Raw genomic sequence first — 20036 nt, 5'->3', positions numbered from 1 at the left:
TGGCCTGTGTGGCTTTGAAGAGCACCTTGGAACTTGAGTCCGTAGAGGACAGTTGGCAGGGCTCCCTCCCATCTCTCAGCAGTGAAATCTCATCATACAGATTTGACGGTTTATCTGTTTCATACAGGAGGACACGTTGGGAGAGAGGCTGCCATGGTGGCACAGAGCACCAGTGGACAGCAAGCCTCCAAGCCCCAGAGTGTACTGGCTAAGGCTAGATGGCCATGTGGAGAGGACATTTGTCCTGGGTGGGCGTTAGATTCCACGACAAAGTCTGAGTGCTTTCCAATTTGGGGGATTCTGTGATGTTGTGATATCATTAAATCCTGGGGGTGGGGCTCAAACATAAAATCCAGGCAGGTTGCCAATTGCGATCAGTGTATTTAGGACTTGTCAGGCCCCCAGGTCTAATATATTACGTAAAACTTGGTCATTGCCCTCGTGTTGTAGATGACTGTGTTAAGGAGACACATATGACACAGTCAGCTACAGAAGACTGTGCTTGAGAATGACACTGAATTGTGTAGGCTCCAAGGACAGCAGGAGTCACATCGGACTGGAGAGCTGGCTCAGCCGTCACAACGATTGCTGCTCTTCCTTCCAGTGGCCCTAACAGCACCCATGTTGGGTGACTCATAATCACAAATTAGGTATGTATGATGTAACTTAAGAAAGTACATTTTAGGATCTGAGGGGATTGTTTCAGCTTAGCCCAAATGAGTCACACTTGCAACTGAGATGGCTCAGTAGGTAAAGGTGCTTGCTGCTAAGTCAGATGACCTGAGTTTCATCCCAGGTACCAACGTGATAGGACCAACTCCTATTAGTGGCCCTCTGACCACACATGAACCATGGACTGCATTTGTGTGCCTCCCCAAATGAATTAATAAATGTAATAAAAATGATCTGAAGCCAAGAGTGGTGGCACATACCTCTAATCCTAGCACTTGAGTAGTGGAGGCAGGAAGATCAGAAGTTCAAGGTCAGGCTGGAGAGATGGCTCAGTGATTAAGAACACTGGCTGCTCTTCTAGAGGTCTTGAGTTCAATTCCCAGCGACCACATGGTGGCTCGCAACCATCTGTAGTGGGGTCTGATGCCCTCTTCTGGCATAAAGTTGTCCATGCAGATAGAACACTCATACATAAAATATATAAGTCTAAAATAAGAAGAGTTGAGGTCTCATTCTCAGCCACATTAACTGCACAGTGAATTTGGAACCAGACCGAGCTATATGAGGCTATTTCAAAAACAACAACAAAAATGCCAGGTGAGGTGGCTCACACCTACAAATCCAGCATTTGAGAGGAGGAGCACCATAAGTTCAAGGCTAGCTTAGGCTACAAAGGACAGAGTAATAAGACCCTGCCCCCACAAACAAACAAGACAAACATAAATAAAATTAATGCAAGCACAGATAATCCTTGGAGAAGAGGTGTAAGAATCGTTATGACTGGCTCAGGCGTATACAGGCAGGAAGGGAGCCCCTCCAAGGACTAGATGAAAGGTGCCGTTCAAGCTAATGTCTCATCAAAAGACATGCAGATGGTAGGCACTTTATATGAGGCTAGCCCATGACTCCTGGTGTTAGGAGGATAGCTCTCTGCCTTGTTTTACAGCTGAGAGTGACATTCAGATAGGTCAGAGGTTCTCCTCTGCTTTTTAGTCTAGCACTTGCTTCTCTGAATGTGAAACCGTCGAGAACATTAGGAACAAAGAAGCCCAGGCCTGTAACCATGTAACAGTGAGGAAGAACAATGTAGAACTTGGGCCAGGATTTAATTCTACACAGTATCCCAGCTGGATAGCCAGACAGGCTTACCTTTGCTCAGCCTCTGTCAGGCAACTGTGCAGCAGAAGACAGCTTCTCTACACAGGCTTCCAGTTCCTCCGTGGGCTCATGCTGTCTGCTCTGTTGTGCTGTGGTGTGTGCAGGTGGGGTAACATTCCCTGTCCCGACTCTCAACTGCAAGTGTAAAGAGTTTTTATTCAAGGAGTCTTCCAGGAGTCAGTAGCCTGTGGTGTATGATGTTGTGTGTGGACAGACACATAGAAAGGGTACTCACTCCAAATGTGTAGAAGCCGAGGATATGAAGCTAGTTGCATTGTTGCCTGTCTGCCTATAGTACCAGTCCTTCCGAGTCTGAGGTGGGAGGATTGCCTGACATTTGAGGCCAACTTGAGCTAAGTCGCTAGCACGAGGTCACCCAGGGATATAGAGACCGATGTCTCAAAAAAACAAATAAGGGCTGGTAAGATGGTTCACAGATGGAAGTGCTCGCTGCACAAGCCTGATGACCTGCGTTTGATCCCTGGAGTCCATCTAAAGAATTTGGCTATGTACGTCTGTAATCGCAGAGCTCCTGAGGGGAGACGGAAGGTGAGACCAGGGCAGTCACCTAAAGTTCACGGGCCTGGAGTATACCACACAGTGTAACACATCCCATGGTGTAATACACCACACGGCAGAAACAAGAGAACCTCTGCCTCAACACTGTAGAAGGTGAGAACCAATTCTGGAAAGGTGTCCTCTGACTTGCTTGCCCCCATACTCGCACAAAGACACAAGAAGTAAATAAAATAATACCGAAACTGCAGACGAGGGTGGGGAAGGGAGGTGGTGGCCAGAGAACACTAGGGGAAGGATACATTTTTAATGTCTTTGTGGTAAATGATAAGACACATTAATTAACTTTCTGCAATACATACTATATATTTATATATTATATAAATATATTGTACTGTATATACAATTATTATTTGTAAGTTACTTTCCAAATTCTACATGGAATGCCTTGAGTAAATGATAATACTTTTGAGAGGGGGCTTCTGAGAAGGCAAGAAAACCTTGTGAATTACTTCATCAACCATGATACATACTAACAGCGATAACATGGGTTTTAAGGCCGGGCTGCTGGGATGGGAACCCTGGCTTCACCTCTCCCCTGCAGCACTTTGCTTTCAGGCAAGTCATTTAACTTTGTAGTTTTCTTATCTGCAGGGTAGGCTTAGGGTTGGAGAGGTTGAGAGAACTTAAACAATTGAGCATTTAAACTGTATCCTGTACACAGCAACACATGTGCTCAATAAATGTCAGCTGCTGGGAAAGCATTCAGGGAAACATTTGACATGCTTGGCAGTCATCCCGGCCAGTAGAGGCAGTGCAGTGTGATGGTTAGGAGCCCGGGCTTCAGAGGCCCTGGTTGGTTGTGTTCAGCTCCTGCCCAGCTGAACCGTGGTGTTACCTATAAGCAGAGTCCAGTTTGTCCTTTCATTCCCATGGCAGAGTTGTTTCAGGAACCCCAAAGATACCACACTGACAGATGCTCCAAGTCTCCCTTTCATACAGCGTAATGTCTGCGTGGGAACTTTCAGAGGACCTAGAGCTACCATTATGCTGTAAATCACCTCTAGATGACATGGGAATGCTGTGGAAATCTCTACTCTGCTGTCAGGGAATACTGATAAGGGAAAAGGACCTGTGTTCACTACAGACTTGATTTTTTTCCTCTGAACGTGTGTATGTGTGTGTGTTTCTTTCATTTATTTATTTATTTATTTATTTTTTAAGATTTTTTAAATTTATTTTGTATACAACATCCTTCTCCATGTATGCCCGCATGCCAGAGGAGGGCGCCAGATCTCATTACAGATGGTTGTGAGCCACCATGTGGTTGCTGGGAATTGAACTCAGGACCTCTGGAAGAGCAGCCAGTGCTCTTAACCACTGAGCCATCTCTCCAGTCCTTTCATTTATTTTTAAGACTTACTTATTTTTATTATGTATACAGTGTTCTGCCTGCATGCATGCCTGCAGGCCAGAAGAGGGCACCAGATCTCATTACAGATGATTGTAAGCCACCATGTGATAGCTGGGAATTGAACTCCATCTCTGGAAGAACAGCAGTGCTCTTTAACCTCTGAGCCATGTCTCCACCCCTGATTTCTTTTTGTTTTTAATTGGTTTTTTGAGACAGGATTTCTCTGTTTAGCAGCTCTGGCTGTCCTAGACCTTGCTTTGTAGACCAGGCTGGCCTTGAACTCACAGAGATCCGCCTACCTCTGCCTCTCGAGTGCTGGGATTAAAGGCATGCACTGGCGCTCCTGGCTGCAGTACAGTTTCTGTGCAGTTCCTCCTGCCCTCACAGTATCCCTCACCATCTCACCCACTCTCCGGGGGCCTTGGTTATAAAATACCATTGCATGCCTGTCAGTATGAAGGCAAAAAGCGCCATACTTCCTGACATGCCATCGCTTAGAAAAGCATATTCTTTGGAGCTGGGGCCACAGGAATTCTTGCCCAATGTGTCTGCTTCATATATTCCCATTCAAGTAGACATTCCTGGAGGGTTGAGAGTGACTCTGCCCCGCTTCCCTGTGTCTGTTGGTGCCCCATGCCTAATGTGTACCTGGTAAATGTCTGGGTAGCTGTCGTGCCTCACACTTTAGCTGGAGTGTCCCGCCTTTCCATGGAATGCTTGAAAGAGCCCATGCCCTCAGCTGTTGACCCTTTGAATCATTTCTGGCTTCTGGACAAGAGGAAACGAGGACGGAGCTGACTGCTGAGCAGATTGTGATTGAATGGGCTGCCAAGGTGTGGTTGTTGAGTGGAATTTGCAGCCAGATGCAATTGTTAGCTATTATTTTCTACCCCGGCACACACACACACACATTATTTCATAATGGAAATAAAGTTTGCTTTCCTGACCATTAGCAGACCTCATCGTTTCGGTTCTTAATTGTCTTTTTGTCTTGTCTCCTGTTAGTATCTACGACCTCGCATTCAAGCCTGATGGAACGCAACTGATTCTGGCTGCAGGAAACAGATTGCTGGTAGGGTTTTGTCTTGAGTTTCCATTCTGAATGCTTTCTTTCTCCCTCCCTCTTGTAAGTGCTCTGAAATTTGACCCCCTTTTTTTTGAGATAAAAAAGGCAAGGGCGGAAAGCCCAGCCATTCCTTTTTAATAAGGAAGGAAATGGTGTATTTAAAACAGGTAGGTGGACTGTCTATCAGATAGGAACTCATGAACAATGCCTCCTTTGGAGTCATTTGTCTTTCCCCTTTGAGACGCCCATGAAATGGTTGCAGACAATTAATCAAAATGCCTTTGAAACTGGGTGGGTGTCAGTTCATATTTTGTTGGACCAAAGTGAAATAACAAGGCTAAAGGCTATCTATCCTTCCACAAGAAGTCAGAATGCTGACCCCGACTTCTGGGCTCGGGAGCTCCTAAACAATTCCATATGAATGCTGTCCTATTGTTCATAGTTTCAAAGGACACAGGCTCCCTCTGGAACCTCTCCTAGTACCTAAGAGTAATCTTCAGAGACGCCTTTCTGTTTGACCCCAAACCTCTGTAATAGACCTTCTTCCTGTAAGCTGTGTCCTCTCTGCTGGGTCTCGGTACACAGACCCATGGTGTCCATGTTCTGTGTGCCAACTGCATTAGTCTCACGACTGTGGTTGAGTTGTTCTGCAGACTTCTTTCCAGGGTAAACAGCATAGATCCTTTTCACTTCCCTTCATGGACTTCCTTCTCAGTGTTCTGCCTGTGTGGGAGAGCTCTGTCCTCATTTCTCAGATGCTCTGTTTTTTACATCACATATTTAGCCATGTTGCACAACTATAAAATACCCTAAATGCACATTACAGCTGGGTTTTATAGCACTCCCTCCCACTTGCAAACCCCACGTTTGTTAGATCTGTGGCTTTCAGACGTGGTAGCAAGTATGATGCATCTGTGTGTGCTGACATTAGTGGCAGTGTTGGTCCTGACAGTTAAACATGTTGTCCACTAGCTCCTTGTGAGTGCTGGCTTTGTTAACGAGGGCCTGCCTTGACGGGTCATTCATTTATCCAAGCCCATGTAAGAATGAGGGAAATTGACTCAGGTCTGGTTGTGCAAGTTTATAATCTCAGATCCTTGAGAGGTGGAGGCAGGAGGATCAGAGATTCAGTGCCGGCCTGTGCTGCAGAGGAAGTTCAGAGCCAGCCTGAGCAACTTGGTCAAACCCTGTTTCAAACTAAAAACTAGAAGTCAAGTCTGGGAATCTAGCTCAGAGGCAGAGGGCTTGTCTGGGATCGTACAGCGCCCCAGGTTCAGTCCCGGTACTGGGTGGGGGGGGAGGAGAACAGGTGAAGTTTGTGGAGCTTTCCCTTGAGTGAAAATGAGTGTAGTCGCTGTTTCTTCAACATTGATGGCATGTACCTGGCCACACAGCACAGAGCTGGACCTCCACTTCCTGCTTGCCTTGCATAAGACATATTCATTCTTGCTATGCAGTGCTGTCTTTACTTGATACTAATTTAGGAAATCAACAACTGTTGTGTTATAAAAACAAAAATAGCAGTAGCACCCTGCAGGAATTTTGAATAATGGATGTCACACAGATAATCGATATTTTTATTTCTTCTGACAGGTTTATGACACCTCCGATGGCACCTTACTTCAGCCCCTCAAGGGACACAAAGACACTGTGTACTGCGTGGCATACGCAAAGGATGGTAAGAGTACTCTTTACCTCTGCATGGCCTTGTGCTGCTCATCTTCCTCCTTAGGAACTCTGTAATTATCTTTAAAATGCAACCTGCATGCTCAGAGGCTAGGCAATAGCTTAGACTTTAGCTATTCACGGAAACAGGTAGTTTTGCTTGCCGTTTGTGGTGCTGGGACTGAGCCCAGGGCCTTGTGCACACCAGTTAGGTGCTCTGTCATGGAGTTAAGACTCTAGCTAGCCACATGTCAGGCACTGCCAAGTGCTTGTCTTACTTCAGAGAACAAAGGAGAAGAAGGGATTGTTGGAAGGGATCAGGGAACACGTAACATGAGCATAGTCCATAAGATAAGAAGTGTGAGGCTGGCAGGTGGTAAGGCGGGCAGAATACGTGGTCGGAAGTGTTGAGTGGAGAAGTCTGGTGCATTATCTGATATGACTGTGAGATGGACCCCTTCAGAGAAGGCAATTGAGCAAAGACTTGCAGGTCTGAGATGGAGAGATTTTGGATTAGGCATTTGGGAAAGGAGCTTCTTTTTTCAGGATTTGGGGGGATTTCAAGATAGGGTTTCTCTGTAACTTTAGAGTTTGTCCTGGAACTCGCTCTGTAGACAAGACTGGCCTCGAACTCATAGAGATCCGCCTGCCTCTGCCTCCCGAGTGCTGGGATTAAAGGCGTGCGCCACCACCGCCCGGCTGAAAGGAGAACTTGAAGCTGGAAGAGCCACTGCAGCAGCCCTTGGGTTGCTAGGGCAGAAAGAATGGGAGAGGGGATAGAAAAGAGCAGCTATTGGGTCTCCAGATGTTGTCAACATCATCAGAGCCCTCAGTGAAGGAGTGAAGACAGCACCATTGTTAAAGGGTCTGAGTGGACCAGGGGTCCGATCTGATTTCTATTTTATATGGAAGCCTTTGAAACAGCTTACCAAGATGAGGGGAAACAGGGAGCTGAGTGGCAAGTATCTTCCAGGACGGGTTTCAGTGTTTCCGTGGGGGCCAAAGAAGTGGTAAGAAGTGATCAGGTTCTGGATAGCTTTGAGGACAGAGTGGACGGGATTTTCTGGCAGACTGGGTGAACATTGTGGGCAGCTTCACAGCCCTTGACTGAATGACTAGATGGTAGAAGTACCCTCCTCTGATGTGGGTGGTGCTGTCTTGGGGGCAGCCGCAGTGGAAGATCCAGAGTTCAGGTGTGCACATTTGCACTCTGGAAACTTGGTGGGAGAGAGGGAGAAGATGGCTGGGATGCAAGCGTCCAGTGGTGAGGATATGGGACCTAGGACACAGGTAGGTAGGGCTTTGCTTCCGGAAGGGGCCTGGCAGGCAGGGCCTGTGATAGTAGGGATCTAAAGGACATTCTTTCATGGTTTTAGTGTAATGAGAAGCCACCGGGACTGAGAGTGAGGACTGGGAAGAAGTGTTAGAGAGTTGAAGAGAAAGGAAAAAGTAATTTGCAGGTTTGGAGAGTGGGAGAATGAATGGATTTGGGAGTGCAGTGGGACCCCCAGGGTCGGAAGGATTTACTTGAAGCTGGCGGTCATGAGTTGCAAGTGACAGCCCTTTGTGTGGTTTGTCTTCACCAGCCTCTTTGAGCTTCATAGCAGCGGGAGGAGGAGGGATGGCTTTAGTCAGAGTGCGGTCTACAGGCAGGGTGAAGCCTTCATAGCAGCGGGAGGAGGAGGGATGGCTTTAGTCAGAGTGCAGTCTACAGGTGAAGCGAGAGCAGAGCAGAGAGGATGACTTGAACGCGTGGAGAGGCTGCAGGGAAGAAGGGCAGTGGAGAAGAGGTGGGGTCTGAGCTCGAGGGATTATTATACTGTGGCACGTGGATGGTTGGGGCGGAGAAGAGGTGGTTGGAGAATTGGTGTGAAATTGAAATTGTGAGCAAAAAGTAAATTCTTGTGGGCTGGGGACATAGCTCAGTGGTGGGACACTTGCCTAGCATCCTAGCATTCTCTGGCCCAAGGCTCTGAGTGCCTTCCACAGCACTGCAAACACTATAGTAAAATGAAGAGACATAGATGGTAGACATGGATGAGTAAGTGTGACTTTTGTTAATTTATTGGAATGGGCAGGTGTCTAAATGGGTTAAGTCATTTGCACCAAGTCTGATTTGAGTTGGTTCCCTGATATCCAGTTGGTGGAAAGAGAATCTACTTCTGCAGGTTGTCCTCTGACCTCCAAATGTGTACTGTGGCATGCACAAGCCCCCCCACCCCCCGAAAATAAATAAATAGATCTAAATTAAACTTTTATGTCTTACTGAGTGTGTGGACATGTGGGCATGTTTTGAAGGATAACTTCAGAGAGACTGTTCTCTCTGTCTACCTTTACTTGGGTTCTGGGGACCGAGCCCAGGCTGCCAAGCTTGTGTGGCCAATGCCTTTACCTGATGAATCAGCTTCTAGTCCAAGCCCTGACTCTGAGCTGGTTATTGTCCCTGTCACTTCCTGGGTCACATGTAGGACTGGAGATGATGCTCTGACCACAGTTGGAGTCCACACATCAAAGGCTACATAGCATAGATGAGCCTAAGACCCAGGTACATAATTTCTTTGGATGGCAGACTTCTTTGAGAATAAGATGAAAGCTGCAGGCCACTCTGTAGGTAAATGCATGTACTTCATGTATATGCAGTGTCTTCAGCTCTAGCCTGCCTTAGCCTAGTCGCTTGCTTCACTTTGGGAGAACTGACCTGCTAGGTCCTGGAGCAGGTTAGTGAGAGGCAACACACATTTCTTGCTTCATGGTCAGGCAGTTTGAACTCAAGTTGATGCTCCAAGGAGACGAGTGGCAGGCAGCCTGGGTAGCTGAATTATTTGTGCATAGGTGCAGGGGCTGCTGGGTATCCTGCGTGTGTGAGAGAAGCCCCGTGACCTGTAGCCCTGTGAGCAGTGGCATTAGTCAGCACTCTGCAGAACTCTGTCCACGTGGTCCCATGTAACCCTTCCTCTAGCCCTCTGACACTTGCAGCAAGGGCACTTTTACTTCCTTTGGCTGATGGACAAACAGGGCTGGAGCATTTATAGAGGCTGACTGATATCCTCTGCCTATGATACCTGGGTTTTCCTGGTGTATCACACTTTTTGTGACACATGATGATTAGGAGGTCTTAGTTCCTCCAAACTTGTCTGTGCCCTTATTTCTGAAAGTAGAGATGTGCAGATTACGGTTTTACTCGTTAAGTCTGCTTGTTTCTGACTTCTGAAAGCTTCCTAAGTAATTAATGAGCCACCATGATTAAAGGTGTGTAAGACATAGTTCCCTTTTCAAGAACAATACAAACCAGTGTGAAGAAAGAATAGCCGTAGCTATGTTTTTAGCACAGTTATATTCCAGGCATTGTTCTGAACTTTTTTTTTTTTTTTTTTTTTTTTGAGATAGGGTTTCTCTGTGTAGCCCTGGCTATCTTAGAACTTACTCTGTAGACTGGCCTCAAACTCGGAAATCTACCTGCCTCTGTCTTCCAAGTGCTGGGATTAAAGGTGTGCACCACCACTGCTCAGATGTTCTGAACATTTTATATGTGTGTGTGCATGTGTGCACATGCATGCCCTTTCTTCCCATCAAGTATGAGGTCAATTCTATTACTATCCATTTTCACATGAGGAACTAAAAGCCTGCAGGTATCCTGTAGCCAGTTCCAGTCACACAGCTGCTCGGTGACATCACTAGGGATTCTGACGCAGGCTTCTGGGCCTGGAGCCCATACTTGTCATCTCCTGATGCTCTCCAGGTCAGGGGGGTGGCGGGAGGGGACACCTGACAGCAGAGTATCTCTCTGATCAGCATTTGCTGCAGCGCCACGTGCCGCACCTGCAGTCTCCTGTCTGAACTGACTGCGGAAGGAACTGACTCACACAGAGCCTCTGAGGAAGAACTTCCACTCCCTGTCTGTTTGACATGGGCACCCTGAGGCTCTGGAAATAAAGTCTGAAAATCTGCAACAGGTTGGGCTGGAGAGATGGAGCAATAGGTAAAGGCACTAGCGTTTGTCACCAAGCCTGAAAATCTGAGTTTGATCAGTGAGACACACGTGTGTGAGGAAAGAACCCCCAGAGTCATCCCAATGTGTACCATGGTGTCTTTTGTAATAAAAATCTGCAGCTGGGTGTGCAAACCCTGACCCGTGCTTGTCTTGAAGCCTTCCTCTCACCAGAGCAAATGAAGGCTCCTGGGGTTTGCTGCCGGGTACTGTTGTAAGGAGGCTGCTTATTTGTTTCCTGGCAGCTCAGACCTAAAATAATCATACAGAAATTATATTATTTAAAACACTTCTTGGCCCATTCAGCTCTAGCTTCTTACTGGGTAACACTTAATATCTTAATTTAACCCATTTTTAGTAATCTGTGTATCACCACATGGCAGTGGCTTACTGGGTAAAGTTTTGGCATCTGTCTCTGGTGGGGCTACATGGCTTCTCACTGACTCCACCTTCTTTCTCCCAGCATTCAGTTTAGTTTTCTCCACCTACCTAAGTTCTGCCCTATCAACAGGCCAAGGCAGTTTCTTTATTCACCAATGGTATTCACAGCATAGAGAGGGGAATCCCACATCAAGGTACCCCACTCTCCACATGCTAGTAAGTTGGTATCCATGGAGTAAATCAGGAATTATTTGGTATATGTTGCCTCTTTCTAGCCTGTTCTTACTTAAAGCCCAAGCAGTGTGGAAATGCAGGTCACATCTGTCACTCTTCTATTCATGCCTTCCCCTGGTTTCTCACTGCTTGGGGTTTAAAGGCAAGACCTCTGCTATGGCCCTGAAGGCCCTAGAGATCCCTCAGTTAACTGCTTCATTCCTTGCCACCTGCTCTAAGCTGGTACCTCTTAGCCGTGCCAGCATTTTGGTGCCTCAAGGCCTTTGTGAATGTTTTATCCATGTGCACAAATTGCTCTTTCTTTGTACTTGGGTCCGCTCTGCTTATCCTTTAGATCTCTGCTGAAGGATCTCATCTACATTTGGTCCTCCAGGTCAGTGCTTCTCAACCTTCCTAATGCTGCAACCCTTTAATACATTTCCTCATGTTAGGGTGACCCTCAACCATGAAATTATTTTCATTGATACTTCATAACTGTAATTTTGCTACTGTTATGAATAATAATATAAATATCTCATGCACAGGATATCTGATATGTGGCCCCTGTAAAAGGGTCAGACAAACCCCGGAGGGGTTTGAGAACTGTTTCTCTAGGAACTGCTGACCTAAGACCACAGTTTCAGTCAGGCAGGATGGATAGGGTTTTGAGATCTGTTGCATGGTGTGGTTAGCATAATTAACGATAATATATATTTTAAAGCTGTTAAAAGAACAGATTTTAATGTTCTCATTGTTAAAAATATAAGTATCTAAGGTGATAAATATGATAATTTGCTTGGTATAATTATCTGACTAAATATATCAAACACTGTACTGTACTTCATAAATATATATAACTTTGAGGACTGAGGGGACGGCTCAGTGGGTAAGTGCCCATGACACAAGCATGAAGACCCGAGTTTGCATCCACTGCACCCACAGAAAACTCGGGCATGGTGCTGTGTGCCTGCTCTCCCGGCACTAGGGAGGTGGGGACAGAGGAGCTCATTGAACAGCTAGTCAGGCTAAGTCTGTGAGTTGCAGGTTTAGTGAGAGAATCAAAGTTAAGGTGGAGAGCAGTAGTGGAGGATACCTGACATCATGTGAACACATGTGTACCCACATATACCACACACACACATGAAGAGATAAACATGTACAGCTGTAAAAATAAACAAAAAAAATTAGGAGGCTGGAGAGGTGCCTCAGCAGTCAAGAGCACTGGATGCTCCTCCAGAGGATCCATGTTTATTTCCCAGCACCCCCATGGTAGCTCACAAACACCTGTAACTCTAGTTTCAGGGAATCTGCTGCCATCTTGTGGCCTATGCAGGCACCAGACATGTACGTGGTACAGAGACATACATGTAGGCAAACACCCATAAACATAAAATAAAAATACGTAAAATCTTTTAAAAATATAAAAAGTTTAGTGTTAGTTTTCCCAGCTACTCTCTTTCTGTACAGGACTCACCCTCCCATATTGTTATTTGTATTGAATAAGTTTAATGTCTGCTTCTTGGACGAGGCCCTATGGAAGTGAAGCTTAGGTGTTTAATAACTGCTCAACCCATATTGCAGAACATGGTACACAGATGTAGCCAAGCCTCAGTGAGTCTGGGATACTTGGTGCCAGGAGAAGTCCCACCTGCAGATCCTTGCCTTTCCATGGTTGATGAGAAGCCACAGAAGGGCTGGGTTTACAACTTTGTAGGGCGGGTGCTCAGTATGTGTAGGCCCTAGATCCTGCCCCCCATCCAAAAACAGCAGTAGAGAATAAAAGGCCTTTAAAGTTATTTTTAGACAGGGTCTTTTGTAGTCCAGGCTGGCTTCAAACTTACTATGTAGCCAGGATGACTCTGAACCTCTGATTTCTTGCCACCGCAAGTGCTGGGTGATAAGAATACACTACACTCCCAGTTTCTGCAGTGCTGGGATTTGAACCTGTGGCCTCATACATACTAGACAGCTACTCTGTCAACTGAACTACATTCCTACCTAATTAGGTGCTTTGAAGATTAGTTTTCTTGGACATGCTGTCTGGAAAATGCTGATTTAAAGTACATGTGATGATTTTTCTTTTTAAAAACCTTGCAGGCAAGCGCTTTGCATCTGGATCTGCTGACAAGAGCATCATTATCTGGACCTCAAAACTGGAAGGCATTCTGAAGTACACGTAGGTGACTCCGTGAGGGACAGTATTATAGTTTAACTCGTACTGTTTTGCTTGCTTGAGACAGGGCCTCCCTCTGAGAGGCAAGCCTCAAGCTTACGCCTTCCCTGCCTCAGCCTCAGGCAGTTGGGTTTGCGGGTGTGCCCACCAACCACACCTGACTCTGTTCTGACTGCTGTTCATTGTGGCCACAGCCTTGTGGAAACACTATATGGAGAAATCTCCCCAAGATGAACTTGAATTCAGCACATGGTGGGTGGGGAGTGCATGATCACTAACTGGCTTAGCCAGCACTGAGCCGTGTATCATGTAATGTATTTCAGCTAGTCCTGACAGCACAGATTCCTGTCTCCTCTCTCACCCAGCATGTCCTCTTCAGTGTCTCTGCTTCCAGGGATGGCTTTGCCTCTACCCAGTGTCAAAGCTAGAAGGCAAGCGTGCTCTAAGCTTCCTACCCCTGAGGGGCTTTGCTCAGATCTCTCCCTTTCCTAGCCAGGTCCCCTTCCCCCCACCATGACTCCCACGTGCATCCTACAGGTCTCGGGTGCACAGGAGGGCCGCCCTGAGCATTTCTTACAGCTGTGGCCTTACATATTCTGACCACTGATTGATGACACCCTGTGGGCTCTGGAAGGTCGACACCACCCCTACTCTTGTGTGCTTGTATTTATGGCTCCTAGCCTGGTCCACTTTTGTAAGTACTTGACAGACAACTTCTGTTATTTTTCTTGTAGAGAAACACCCCAAACGTGAACTGTGCCGTCATCACCAGGTGTTGTGTACGTTCACACTGTTGTGCAACCAAACTTTGGCCAATACAGTCTTGAACTTAAAACTCGGTGCTTAACACCTTCCCTTCTGCCCCATCTCAGCCCAGCAACTGTCATTCTCCTTTCTGACTCTGGGAGTTTGACTCCTCTAGGTGCCTCATAGAAGTGGGATCATAGAGCGTTTGGTGTTTTGTGATTGGCTTATTTCATATAATGTCCTCCTGGCCCATACCTTCCTCTTTAAGACTGAGTAATACTCCATTGTGTATCTATATCCCATTTGGATTGCTCAACAGCTGATGGACACTTGGGTTGCTTCCACCTGGTACCTACTATGAACGATCCTGCTCTGAACACAACAAACAATGTTGGTTGAACATTGAGTCAGGTCATGCATACGATGTCCTCAGAAAGTGAAGGTCTAGAACTGGGCCGAGATGCCATGGAGTGCACCTGGCCTGCACTGTCTTCGTCACACTCTACCCAGAGATGGTTGATCAGAGCCACAAATAAAGCTTGCTGTCTGCACTGGCACTGAGCTGGTTCTCAGTGTCTTTATCTCAGTCACCCCCCGGAGGTGTCAGAAGGAGAGCCTTGGAGGAGGAGGAACTTGATTTGGGTGGGATGCAGGGTGGGTTCAAACTGGTGGTGAGGACAGTCCTGTGAAGGAGTTCCTGAGCTGGCTGTTGGTCCCTCAGAGAGGGGCTTGCAGTGTGTCACCCAAGGCTTCAATCCTGTTTTTTTTTTTTTTATATAATTTATTTATTTTTAACTTATTTCATGTATGCATATATTTTGCATAGAAGCTAGAAAAGGCCATCATATCCTTTGGAACTGGAGATACAGACAGCTTGAGCTGCCATGTGGGTACTAGTAACCAAATCCTGGTTCTCTGGAAGAGTAGTAAGTGCTCTTTCCTGCTGAGCCATCTCTCCAGCCCCTTCTAGCCTGCTTTGAATCTCCAGGTGTAGCCACTGAGACATTTGTGGTTTGCTGTGGAATAATCTTCCGTTCTTCACCTTTCAGGCACAATGACTCTATACAGTGTGTCTCCTACAACCCTATCACCCACCAGCTGGCATCCTGTTCCTCCAGTGACTTCGGTAAGTTTCAGTTCCCAGCATCCCCAGTGGAGAATGCTGAGACTTACACAGAACCTGCTGACCTGTCCTGAGGGAGAGGCCTCTTCTCCACCTCCAGCAGCCAGGGGGCGTGGGGTCATAGTTGTCCTTTAAATTTGCAGAACGAGAGACAGTGAGAGATGATGTCCTTGGGGTGGTAAGACCTCTGAGACATGAGCAGTAGGATCCTAGGGAGGAAATGGCGTGATGGACAGGAGAGCAGGCACAGAAGACACCGACTCCCCTAAAAGGACTGTGCCTCTGTCCCCACCTTGGTATTCATCCACATTCACATACATGGAATTCACCCTTTCAACTGTGCTGCTGACTCAGTGTGTCCTTATTGTCCCTGTGGCACTGATGTGTGTATGAAGGGAGAAGGGAGGCTTCTGGAACATGAAACATTGATGCTGGCTTCCAGCTCCATGCCAAAGGACCCACAGGACAGCCGTGGGTCTAGGAATCCAGAGACCTAAGCCTTCTCAGTACCTCAATGTCCTTATCCAAAAGGGATGTTTTCCCTACCTCGTCTGCCCCACTCATGTAGTTTTAGCTTCTGAAGGGAGTGCAAAACAACACAGTTTATCAACAGTGGAAGCACTGCCATTTGCTTAAAAAGTTTAGCTTATCTTCTTGTGGGCTGCTGATCTGTGCTTGTTTGGGGGCAGTTAAAATACCCCTGCTCTCAAGCTTGTGGTATGAGGAAAGTAGGATTTGTAAAAATATCTTAAGTAAAATGAGTTGGGCTGGGGAGATGGCTCAGTGGGTAAAGTGCTTGCAGCACAAGGACCAGAGTTCAGATCCCAGGTACCCGTGTACAAGCCAGCTGTGGTGACTTCTGTCTGTAACCCAGTGCTGGGGGCAAGACGGCCAGATCCCAGAAACTTGCTGGACAGACAGACTAGCCAAAATGGAGAGTACTAGATTCAGTGTTAAAAAACAGAGTGATAGAGAAGACATCTCCATGTCAGCTTCTGCTTCCCAGGGCAAGCGTCCCCACACACGGCTGTCACTGTACATACACATGCAGTATGTATACACACACATGCAGTATATATACATACATATGCAGTATGCATACACACACATGCAGTATGTATCCATACACAGGCAGTATATATACATACACAAGCATATGTATACATACACATGCAGTATATATACACACATGCAGAATATACACACACATGCAGTATGTATACACACATGCAGTATATATACACACACATGCAGTATGTATACACACATGCAGTATATATACATACACATGCAGTATGTATACACACATGCAGTATATATACACACACATGCAGTATATATACATACACATGCAGTATGTATACACACATGCAGTATATATACATACACATGCAGTATGTATACACACATGCAGTATATATACACACACATGCAGTATGTATACACACATGCAGTATATATACACACATGCATTATGTATACACACATGCATTATGTATACACACACATACACTATATATACACACACATGCAGTATGTATACACACATGCAGTACATATACATACACATGCAGTATGTATACACACATACAGTATATATGCACACACATGCAGTATGTATACACACATGCAGTACATATACATACACATGCAGTATGTATACACACATGCAGTATATATACATACACATGCAGTATGTATACACACATGCAGTATATATACACACATGCAGTATGTATACACACATGCAGTATGTATACACACACATACACTATATATACACACACATGCAGTATGTATACACACACATGCAGTAGTACCTACAGGATGTTTATAGTGGGGGAGGCACTGTGCTGATGGTTTACAACATTTTTTTTAAGAAGGGAGTTCCTATGGCTTGAGAACTATTTAAAAAAAGTTCTGAGTTCCAAGTCCTGTGGCTGAGGTCAAGTGTTTCCCTTATTCCTGTCCTCATGCTGAAGGAGAAAACACAGGGGCTAAATGTAGTTCTGGAGTCACTGGCAGTTACTTAGCCAGCACTGCAGGAGGAGAGTTGGGGCCCAGGTTAGGCAACTATGTGCAGAGCTTGAGGGGGTCTAGAAAGGAGGGGCTCCTGTAACTGAAGGCCCTGTGCATTTTCAGCGAAGCACAGATCGCATGCACAGCTGGGGTGGAAATGCTTGGCAGAAGGGAGGGGAAGATTCAGTCATTTGGCATGCATTCCCAAAGCCTTTCTCTTCTCCAGGGACTCTCACGACTGCGGCAGCAGGGTATGAAGAAAAGATAAGACACAGATATAAAACTGGGACCAAGTGGACCACAGCGTCCTGGAAGCCCAGTGTGCTTATTATATAGAGTTGAACAGCGAGGCAGGGTTACTGCCTGCAGCTGAGTCAAGGAGGCAGGGTTATCACAGATAAATATGGAGGCAGTGTCATCACAGATAAATACAGAGGCAGGGTTATATATGGCTGGACCAAGGAGTCAGGCTTAGCTAATCTCTGTTCGAGCAGTCTCATAGGGAACAGTCTTTAGGTCATAAATACTGTGTTGAACATTTTCTGAATATATTGTCAACATCTATACATGGACCAGAAAGGGAAGTCTTTGCCATTTCCCTCAATATCACCCCCAGGGAGAAGGCTTTGCCTTTTCTTGGGGTCTGAGGCTACTGGGTCCTTGACATAGCTGTGGACGTGACGCAGGACTTTATACTCATTCGGGGCTTCCTCTGCTCTCTACACATGCTCATGGCTGTGTAAGGTTATTTGTGCCGTTTATTTCATGTGGCCACACTTCACAGCTCAGGCAGAGTAGAGTTTGCTTTTGTTGTCTGTTGTTGAGGGCATTGCACCACATCTGGGGACTGGTGGGAGCAAACCTAAAATGACCAGTGAGCCATGCCCAGTGCATGGCTCAGATAGAACCATGAGCAGTGACAGAGGCCTAGAAACTGGACTCTCTAAAAAGGTCATTTGTGACTTATCTTATTTTTATTTGCTTAACAAAGGAATAGGTTTTGCCATGACATTTTAGAACAAAATTTGTTTTTGTTGCTTCTTCCCACCCCTCCAGCCCCATTCTTCCCCATCCACACTCTTTCCCTAGTGTCCTTTCACCCCAGGAGCCTGCTTTCCACTTCCATGTCCTATGTGACCCCCAAATCTCTGTTCCCTCTGATGGTTTCCTACTAAATTTGTTGTCTATACCCACTATCACACCCCTTGCTTACAAATATTAAGATTGAGACATGAGAACACATTATGTTTGTCTTTCTGGGACTGGGTCAGCTCACTTAATGTGAAACTTGACAGGTTCATTCCTGCCCATTCTATTTCATTAACTTTTTATTTATTTATTTATTTGTTTGTTTGTTTATTTATTTGTTTGTTTTTTAATCCTTTAGTTTTTGAGACAGGGTTTCTCTGTATAGTCCCTACTGTCCTAGACCAGTCTGGCTTCAAATTCACAGAGATCCTCTTGCCTCTGCCTCTCAAGTGCTGAGGTTAAAGATGTGTACCACCACTGCCCAGCTTAACTCATTATTTTAATGCTGAGTTGTTCTCTGACTGCCATGTGCTAGCTATGAGCATTTAAGTTGTCCTTTTCTTTAGATTAAAATCCTGGAGAAGTTGACTAGAACTTTACCATCTACCTTTTTTAAAAAATAATTTCCAGTGCATTGCAAGGGCAGTACAGAGAAACCTCATGTATTCTTCCCCCAGCTTTCTTATGCACCTTGGGCAGTATTGGGCAGTGCAGGAGCCAGGGCAGGAAGGCACAGTGTGTCTGTGGTTCTGTCATTTCCTCATGTTTTGCACTGTACTGCCACTGCATTGCAGGATCCCATCCCCACACCAAAACCTGCTACCCGCCCTCCGCTGCCACCTGAGATCCCAGTAGCCATAGATCTGTTCTCCAGGTTGTGATTATTGTTTAGTATTTTGTATACATAGACTTACTTTGTACTGAACTTTTGTATGTTAGCTTTTTCTTCCATTAGCATAAGACTCCAGAGATTCGAGTTTTGTAGAAATGCATAGTTTATTCCTCTCTATTGCTGAATAGTCTTACTGTGTTTTTTTGTTTGTTTTTTGCTCGATACCAAAGGACTGTGGTCTCCTGAGCAGAAGTCTGTCTCCAAGCATAAATCCAGCAGCAAGATCACCTGCTGCAGGTAAGCTAGGGGCACTCTGATGACAGGCCTATGCTCCTTTCTCTCCCCAACAGACCCACACAAACCACCAATTTTGCACCACAGAGAAAGTGTGGTGTTGATTAGTTGGTATAGGCCTCTGTGTTCTCTTTCTTCTCTTGTCTCCTTGATGGGATGGACTTGTGCCTTTGATCACTTTCACTTGGTGAGGAACCTCTGACTTTGGTACTAGATCCAGACCAAAGTTTGGATCTTGTGATTGACAGGTCTGTGACCTTGGGAAAGTTACAAAGTCAGAGCTGGAGCCTCAGGGTCCTTGTGGCTCAGTGGAGATAGCACCACCATTGCTGGGAACACTTGTAAGCCAGGCTAGGCATTCTAAAACTGAGCAGCTTCTAGGGGGATTCTGAGATTCAGTATTTGTTGAGTGACATGTCAAGCCTTCTTCTAGGGCTAAAAAGACACAAGACAGTGTGTTTACTGGGAGCCTCTGAATTAGGAGGGGGTTGAAATACAAAGCAGAAAGTGGGAGCTGGTCTAGAGTGCAGGGGTAGGCTGTCATGGAGATGCATGCAGAGAGCCAGGGGATAGATCCTTCTGAAATGAATGCCACTGCCTTAAGGTCTCACTGTTCCAGATGTGAGGGGCAGTTCAAGCTGGTGTCTAATTCCATGTCAGGAGTGAGCGGGGTGATGAGAGTGTAGCCCAGCTGCCGCCCTCCCGCTAAGCTTTCCTGGCTTCACTGTACGTGTCCTTTCCATCTC

General features: G+C 46.1%; 1 protein-coding gene across 2 annotated transcripts in view; it reads left to right on the top strand.

The window, feature by feature from the left end:
* Nucleotides 1-20036, top strand: part of Ift122 (intraflagellar transport 122) — a 71695-nt gene that overhangs the window by 4952 nt on the left and 46707 nt on the right. For both annotated transcript variants that reach the window (XM_057762489.1, XM_057762482.1), the window contains exons 2-6: nucleotides 4766-4832; nucleotides 6420-6504; nucleotides 13171-13249; nucleotides 15043-15119; nucleotides 19227-19293. In XM_057762489.1, the coding sequence (XP_057618472.1) occupies nucleotides 4766-4832; nucleotides 6420-6504; nucleotides 13171-13249; nucleotides 15043-15119; nucleotides 19227-19293 (375 nt within the window). The remainder of the gene's footprint in view (nucleotides 1-4765; nucleotides 4833-6419; nucleotides 6505-13170; nucleotides 13250-15042; nucleotides 15120-19226; nucleotides 19294-20036) is intronic.

This window comes from Chionomys nivalis, chromosome 1, assembly GCF_950005125.1.
Source record: "Chionomys nivalis chromosome 1, mChiNiv1.1, whole genome shotgun sequence".
Classification (NCBI taxonomy): domain Eukaryota; kingdom Metazoa; phylum Chordata; class Mammalia; order Rodentia; family Cricetidae; genus Chionomys; species Chionomys nivalis.
This window is presented reverse-complemented; position numbering and strand designations above follow the sequence as displayed.